This window comes from Diospyros lotus, chromosome 3, assembly GCF_014633365.1.
Source record: "Diospyros lotus cultivar Yz01 chromosome 3, ASM1463336v1, whole genome shotgun sequence".
Lineage (NCBI taxonomy): Eukaryota > Viridiplantae > Streptophyta > Magnoliopsida > Ericales > Ebenaceae > Diospyros > Diospyros lotus.
This window is the reverse complement of record NC_068340.1, coordinates 18,848,541-18,857,017: the sequence shown is the minus strand read 5'-3', so window position 1 is coordinate 18,857,017 and position 8,477 is coordinate 18,848,541. Positions and strand designations below refer to the sequence as shown.

At 35.2% G+C, this 8,477-nt stretch overlaps 1 protein-coding gene across 6 annotated transcripts in view; it reads left to right on the top strand.

Moving 5' to 3' along the window:
• The first annotated feature begins 317 nt into the window (after positions 1-317).
• The window catches only part of LOC127796762 (choline/ethanolaminephosphotransferase 1-like), a 38,994-nt gene continuing 30,834 nt past the window's right edge, over positions 318-8,477 (top strand). For 3 of the 6 annotated variants that reach the window (XR_008022093.1, XM_052329133.1, XM_052329130.1), the window contains exons 1-8: positions 4,451-4,526; positions 5,296-5,373; positions 6,305-6,380; positions 6,469-6,491; positions 6,575-6,675; positions 7,209-7,303; positions 7,484-7,552; positions 8,355-8,424. Coding sequence is in view for 4 of the 6 variants with exons in the window: in XM_052329133.1 (XP_052185093.1) it covers positions 4,494-4,526; positions 5,296-5,373; positions 6,305-6,380; positions 6,469-6,491; positions 6,575-6,675; positions 7,209-7,303; positions 7,484-7,552; positions 8,355-8,424 (545 nt within the window). In the remaining 2 variants the exon portion in view is untranslated. Of the gene's footprint in view, positions 460-692; positions 869-4,339; positions 4,350-4,450; positions 4,527-5,295; positions 5,374-6,304; positions 6,381-6,468; positions 6,492-6,574; positions 6,676-7,208; positions 7,304-7,483; positions 7,553-8,354; positions 8,425-8,477 lie in introns of those variants that run through there. The other 3 variants (XR_008022094.1, XM_052329134.1, XM_052329135.1) reach the window with 2 other exon arrangements.

Below are 8,477 nucleotides of genomic sequence, written 5' to 3'. Positions count from 1 at the left end.
TTTTTAGCTAAAAAATATTATTTACAGATTTCAAAAATTACATATTTTTCACAAATCTAGGTTTAATTAATGATTTACAAAAATTCTATTTTGGGTAAAAAAAATAAATAAAATATAATAAAATATTAAAACAGAAACTGAAAATAGACGAAAAAATGATTTGACGGTTATTTTATTATAATATATATATAGATTTACGCGAGGGTAACGATCTCCGGTCACGGATTCAAGGTCATGTTTGACCCGCACATGCTTACCACACGACGTCGTATTTCTTCCCCCGTCGAGTCATAAGTTACTTTCCGTTTCCCAAAACTTTTTGACAATTTACTCGCAAGTCGCATGCTTCGTCTTTTTATTCTTATTTGTTAGGCGGGAGGGAAAGATCTCGCCTTTAAGCCCAAAGCTCTGATTTTCTCAAAGTTCTCGATCTCTGATTCTCTCCTAACTCCTAAAGAGGTAAAGCTCTCACTCATTATCTGTTTCATTTTTTCGAAATCAATTCATTCCCTGCGCATCTCTGATCCCCTGTTTGCTTCATTATTTCGAGATTGTTTTTCTTAATCGGGTTTGATCGATAAGTTCATACGTCTATATATATATTTTTCTATGTGTTTTCTCGAGGGTTTTTCGCTTGTACGCGAATCCCTAGATCGATTTCTGAAACCCAGTGTTGCATGCAAATTTGGCAGGTTTATTGCAGAGGGGGGGTGTGTGTATTATAGAAGAAGATGGGATATATAGGGGCTCATGGTGTCGCTGCGCTTCATAGATACAAATACAGTGGAGTGGATCATTCATACGTTGCAAAATATGTTCTGCAACCCTTTTGGACTCGATTCGTTAACTTTTTCCCACTTTGGATGCCGTAAGTCGTCGATTTCTTTTTTCTTGATATCACCCTGAAATCATGTTTCGTTGTTCGTTTTATTTTGGGTTGAATTCGTTAGTTTTGACCACAGAAAGAAAAAAGTTCTCTTTTTTGGAGTTTTGCGCTTGGATAATTTGATGTGTGAAGTTTAAAATCTATTTTTTTTTTAATTTTTTTTTTTATGATTGCGGCACGTTGGTGTTGCTTCAGAGCTGTAAATCTATACTTGGCCTTGTTCACAGAATGCTTCCTCAACCATGGATGGATTATCAAAGAATCCTAACTTGATTCAAGTATTTGTGTTTAGAAACTTTTTGTCATATGCAAGAAATATTCTTTACAATTTAAAGTCTATCAAGAATATGGTGTTAGCGTATCATATAATTCTAAATGTCTAATGCTGCACATGAAGTGTGCTTTCTGAAACAACCACAACATAGAATGGCCGAAAGTAGACATACTGAGTTACTAAGAAACTGCAAGATGGGTTTAAGGTTAAGTGTAATACCCCGAGAGCCCAAAGAGATTAGTATATATCGAGGATAGTGTAAGAAAGGAAACAACACCAGCTGGATACCTTTTGGGCTTAATGTTGGCAAAGAACTCCCAAGTTAAGCGTGCTTGACCTGGGGTAATTCAGGGATGGGTGATCCCATTGGGAAGTTTGCGTAGGCCCATCAGGATAAGTTGTTCCGGTCCTTCCTATCGCTCGAACGGGATGTTACATTAAGATTGTGTTTCCATTGTTTAAAGTAGTTACTAGTTCAAAGCGAAAGGTGTCCTAAAGGTCCTATGACATTATATTGCCTGAGGCGCACTAGCTGCTCCAAAAAGTGACATTATATTGCCTGAGGCGCACTAGCTGCTCCAAAAAGTGCTTGTCTGTGTGAAGCAAGGCGCTTAAATTGAGAAAAAATTAATAAATATATGTAAGTTAACATGATAAGATACTCACATAATGTATATAAGTCTCCTAAAATGCTCTCAAATACAAATTCATTTAATATTGTTCAAGCAAAATCTTGGATCATGCCAAAAAAATGGATAATGTTCAAACGAACATCTTTGGGATCTTGCAAAAATTTATGTTTCCAAGTTGGATCTATTTTTCCGCACTTTCACTTAATGAAACACATTTGAAAGCCATCTGTTGTAGCAATAGTAACAATACAAAAAAGAAAACTGTAATTTATTATAAAGCAAATAAAGAATAAATAGAAACTAAACTGCTGGTGTAATATAATAACCATCAATACCACAATCATAAGCCCAAAGAGAGCAGCATGCCAGTTTTAGAGGGAAGAAACATAGAGATCAGGTGTTAGTTGTGTCATAAGCAATAAATACTAGACTAGAGGGAGAATGAGAGAGGGATGGCCATCAGAGTGGCAAGCTAAAAGGTTAATCATGTGCAGTCACACTATGGGTTCATTGACAAGTGACTTCACTCGTTAGAACCCCTCTACGTGTGAGAGCTCTAGCCGCCTCTGGTAACTCTTTTTCAACTTGCCTTCTTGTGATTTATGTCATGATAACTTTTCCACCTACAAAAGAAGAAAAAATAGATAAGAAATTTGGGAAGAAAACTTATAGTGGTTATGTGAACCATAGCAATGACTCAACAATCATCTCCTTTTTTTCCCCATTTATTTCTATTTCCTCTTTGTTTTCAGCTTGTAAGTGCCTCCTTACATGCCTCTTTTGATTTTTAGGGCCAATCCTTCTTTACCTTTTTTTTTAATGCTTAGGCAAGCACTTTTGATGCTTGTCGCATCATCCTAATGCTCGCTTAGGTGTTACTTGATTCAAGTCGCCTCTCCTAGAGATAGGCGAGGTACTTCCATGGAGCCTTGGGGGGCCTATGCGCCCAGGCTAGCAACTAGCTTTTGACTACACTGGTATTGTTGATTAAACTTTCAGCTAAATAGAACACATTGTAAAGAGATTGAAAACAACCAGGCTACAATCAATTAACAATTCCTCTACTTGGTATTGTTTAGCACATAGCCGTTTTAGGCTTTTAACTTGTAGTAATACTTTTCGAGAACTTTTGTTTGACAGTTCTTAGTTCTTTGCTTTTAATTTTCAATTTTTTTTTTCTTTCCCCTCATTTGTGTTGTTTGTTTAGAAGATGAGAGGTGAACATGTTGTTTGATAATTTTATTTTGTTTTCAGAATTTTTAAAAAAAAAAACTGAATATTTGATATAAATTTTGTTTATTTTATCTAGTGTTTAAATACAATAACAGCAACATGTCAAGCATTTATCTCACTGTGTGGAGGGTTGACTACATGAATTCTAGCTCTCCAATCATTTCTATCTATGGCCTTATCTTTTGTAAGGCCCTTATAACTAATATCATATGTTATTATCTAGTGTTTAACTATATGCATTAAATTAATAATAATTTACTTCTTTACATATATATATTACTTTTTTCTTTTTACTTATTTTGCCCGTCTTCTTCTCACCTTACCACTTCTGGCATCTGGGTTTGTCAGCCAAAAGAACCTACAAATCTGTGTTTGTGATAATCAATAAGAATCTAGTTTCTGGGTTCTTATGTGTGGCAAGAAAGCACCTAGAAATCCATTGAAGGAGAAGTGAAGACTAAAAGAAGCAGGAAGAAGGGTCACTGGAGTGGGAGCCAGGGGTGGCTTGAGGGGGAGCTGGAAAATAAAGAAGAATGAACCAAAAGGAAGAAAAAGTAAAGGAAAGATAATCAAACATGGGATTTGGGAAATGAAATGGAAAAAATGGAAACACTATTTTTATGTATTTATTTTTTCCAAAAGTTTTCCAATTTTTTGATATTTTTTTTCCAAAATGGAAATCAACAACCAAATGCCATTTTCTGTTTTCATTTAAAAATTTTGAAAATGAAACCTGAAAACTGTTCACCCCATAGTGTTCTTGGACTGTATCCATACATCTGTAAGTAACTTAGTGCAACACAGAAAATTTCATTGAAAGGAATTGGAAATCCAGCCAAATGACTCCTTAGATTGTAGTAGTTTTTCTCAATAACTTTTCCTCTTTGTGCTATATTTTGATCTGGAGTGCCTTGTCACTTTATATTTCTGTGGGCAAGAAGTCAGATGTGATTTGTTAAATTATTGGGAAAAATTATTGTCAACTTATTCAGCCTTTTATTTTTGTTGTGCATGACATGAACTCCTTTCAACATACTTAAAACTTTTAGGTCATGGACCAATATATGTCCTGGATTATATCCTTCACAGAAGCATGCCTGTCAATTTGCTTTTGCTCTCTCCATTAGGGTTGCCCTTAGTTGCAGCCCTTACAGGAGTACAGGCTTATAGGAAGTCATGAAAAGATCTTTTATTTCTGGTAGTTCACATGCATCTTTTTAAGCTTTGCTGTATGTCATTGAAAGTCACTAACTTTTTTCTTTTTCTTTTTCTTTTCTTTTTTCATTTTTTTTTGGCGTATGGATGCTTTTTCAGACCAAATATGGTGAGATATTCAGATCTGATTATCTTATTTTTTTCTTATTGGTAAATTTCAATTTTTAGGATAATATTTACTTGCTAACAACTCACATATCTTGCCTTGTTCCCCTTTTTTCCCTTCATTTTTCAGATTACCCTTACAGGATTCATGTTCTTGGTCATATCCACATTCCTTGGTTATGTGAGTATTTGTTTCTATATCACTTTGTACTGGCTTTTCCTTGTACATGGAAGTCTAGAATTCATGTAACCGGCCCCACATAGTGGGATAAAGGCTGGATATGTTGTTGTTGTTGTTGTAGACATCTTTGTTTAGTTTTTTTACTATTCTCAGTTTTGCTCTGTTGCTTGATGGATGAGAAAATTATAAGTTTAATTTTAATATAGATTGCTGGAGACATGTTGTTTCTCTTAATGGTAGGCTTCTGGTACTTTGCATCAAGATCCTGCATGAGACTAAATTTGATCTCTTTGCTACTGAAGAAGATAAAATGGGAACTTGAGGTAATTTGGACAGAAAATCTATGAAGAAAGGAGGCTTATCCAAAAAAGCCAATGGAATTGTCTTGGAACTTCCACTTGTAAATGATGCAATATTTGTATGGTTGATCTCTTAGATATGGAGCCTGATAGGAGTCATTAAACTGTGACAATGACAGTAGATGTCTTAATTTTTTTTTTCACTGTTATTGCTTTGAATAACAATGGAGCAGGTCAGTGCTTAATTCATAAACAATCATGACTTCCATAATTTCTTTAGACAGCATTTATTTTATGAGGAGCCATTTTTGCTGAGCTAATATTAAGCCAAATGTCTTGCTGTTATTTGATAGAAAACCATGTAATGCTATTTTTTTTCCATTCTTTGTTTTTGTATCCATATAGTTCCAGAGTGACAGTATGGTAAGGTTTTCATTCCATAACTTTTGTTGGACATGGATATGTTGCAGATATATTCACCACATTTGGATTCACCTCCACCAAGATGGGTGAACTTTGCACATGGCTTGCTGCTCTTCTTATACCAGGTTTATATAAGCTTTCAACTAGTAGTGGTGCCCTATTCTTTTGTCCTGCTATGTGCTTGAAGGGTTTGATTTGTTAGTCATTTTAAGTCTGTTGATTAGAGCTGTTCTTTCGGAATTAAAACTTAGACTCTTTCAATAGTTTTATGATATTGGACGAGTGAGTTGTTTTTATAGGACAGACTTGTTGGTAAAAGGCTTCAAATCAATGAAATCTCTTTCTTTTATAGCATAGAATAACATTTTCCTGCAATTGTTATCAATAAACCAGCAAAGAGAATAGGTTCCTCGCATCTATGCAGTTAAGTGCCTTGGATTTTATGCCTCTCATGCCTGATTAGTTATTATTCATGTGTAGTGGCAGTAGAAAGTCAAATGTGACCTTATGCATTGCTTTTGGTTTAGTGGCTATTTGGAAGTGCTAAATACCAGCCGGTCCATTGTCTGGCCAGGCTGCTATTGTCTTGGCCCAGTCACTCTTTACTTGTCTTCAGATACAATGAAGGCAAAAATAAACTGGACATGATAATAGATTATCTTTTTGCAAATATAGAAGCATGTAAGACAGCCATCAAATATAGAAGATGCCTAGAATGATATATAACATTCACCAATTTGGCTCAACTGGTAATGCTTAATTCCAATGCAATCAATGCTCCTATAAATAGTTAGCATCTGTAATTTTAGAATCATTGTTGCTAAAAAATGACTAAATTTATCTGATCTGTCTCTGACAAACAGTTGCTGACCAGAACATTCTTTACTTTGATGTACATGAGGGAGAAAGAGGGGGGGGGGGGGGGTAGACATTGTTTCTGATGGTTGACTCTCCATGCTGCTTGTCTTGCTAGATACTTCTATCTACTGTTTGATCTTTGGGTTGTTAATTTCCTTCCTTTAATTAATCTCCCTTCTGACCTTAAAACCCTGCCAGACCTTTGATGCTGTAGATGGGAAGCAAGCAAGACGGACATCTTCCTCTAGCCCATTGGGGGAGCTTTTTGATCATGGTGATTTTTCTTTTTCCATTCAGTCTGTCTCATTTATGTGGTTGTGAATAGGATATTGACATGCTTTTGGCATTTAAAACTATTGCAGGATGTGATGCACTTGCCTGCACAGTACGTACTTCTATTGTTTGGTTATCTACAGTTGGCCATGCTAGCAAGTTTATATCCTTCAATTTTTTTATGATATTTTTCAGCTTGAAGCCTTGGCCTTTGGAAGTACTGCTATGTGTGGAAGGACTACTTTTTGGTTCTGGGTGATTTCTGCAGTTCTGTTTTATTGTGCAACATGGGAGCAGTAAGTGGTAGAGCTAATACTGGTTTACTGCATTCAGCCCAACAGCAGACACTTGATTATTCATTCTTGAATCCTGTTTTATGTTGTTTTGTGTTTTCTGTTATTTGGGTTAGAGCTCCAGTCTAGTAGTGGATAAATTTTCACCCCTCCATTTATAGAATGCATGAAGCTGACATATTAATTCTTTGTTTTTCACTGGCCTCTTCATAGTTGGAGCGCAGCTTCTTTTACAACTTGCGTGCTTGCAGCATCTTCAAGCACATTTCTTGTTTGCATTTTCTTGGTGGGCGTTATATGTGATTTACTAAAACGGTTTAGCTTAAATTTGAGAAGCTAATTTTTATTCCTCCAAGTAGAACCATTTAAAATGCTAATATCTAATGATGGAAAATTTACTTTCTTTCACTGTACTGTTATGCATAAGGCTCCCATTGAAGGAATTTAAAATTTGAAATCAAAATCTATAACAATACTCAGAAAAAAGAAAAAAAAAATCATTCATTCATTAAATATTATGTGTCTTTCATTTGTAGCTTTTTCACCAATACCCTTATTCTGCCGGCGATCAATGGACCTACAGAGGGTCTGATGCTGATTTATTTGAGTCATTTCTTCACAGCTATAGTTGGTATGTCCCTTTACTTATTTGAGGCACTTATGGCAGACTGATAGACGCCAAAAGTTAATTTATTCTAAGAACACATTTGTTGATTATTGATTTTTCTACTTATATTTTTTTTTCTCCCTAGTTTTTCTGTTTTCTTCTTTGCTGTTTTTCACTATTTATTAATAATACATTTCTTTTTAGGTTCTGAGTGGTGGGCTCAACATCTTGGAAAATCTCTGCCATTTTTGAGTTGGGTTCCATTGGTAAGCGGTATGTCCCATGGATGAACAGGATCTCTTTATGCTCTTTGCCATTAAGAATTTACCATTGTGGTTATTTGGAATACATCTTTAGGTGGGCTTCTTTGGAAGGAAGTATTTTGTTCAATTTGCATGTTTGTGCTTTACTCTATAATATGTTTCCTCCTGAACGTTTCATAGACGTAGGTACTAGAAATACCGGATTCCAACAGTTGCTTACAATTCTGTAGTTGAGGTGGACCAGGTGGTTATGCATTTCTCTGAAAGATATCAGAGTCTTGGCAGGATGCAACAGAATGGTTATATGATTTCTGATTCCTATGTTCTTCAATTAATGAGTATAGTTTCCTAACACATGGTGCTATTTTTATGTGCATGCTCAGCCAACCCCATTAGTATACTTAAGTTTGTCTTCTCTACACTGCATATATTATGTTAAGTGTTATTATTCAGCTTCTTGAGGTAGCTGTTGTTCCAAACCTACAGTTCACACGAGTGCCACCCCTGTCAGGAGAAAAGTGTTGGACTGAGTATCCTCTTGCTTCCTTTCTCTAGGAATCTGTGCTTGTTCTTAAAGTACTCAAACTTTCTATTCTTGTTTTGACAGTACTCAAAATTTATATTCTTGATCTTGTCTCTAATTTGGGAATTCCTAATAATTAATCATTTTGCTTTTTAATGATTTCGTTTTTACTTGTGTCGATTACTTCTTTTTGGAAATTACTTTCTTAACTTTGTTTTCTGTAGCACATTCTTAGGCAATTGACTTGATTTATCTTTTGTGTGTGTGTGTGTGTGTGTTTTGACTCCAGAACTCCCTACAAACAGAGCTGTGCTGTTTCTAATGATAGCTTTTGGTGTTATACCAACAATCTCATTCAAGTAAGTAGTTCCTTGTTTGATATTCGTAATTGGGGGAAATTTTTTTTTTTTTT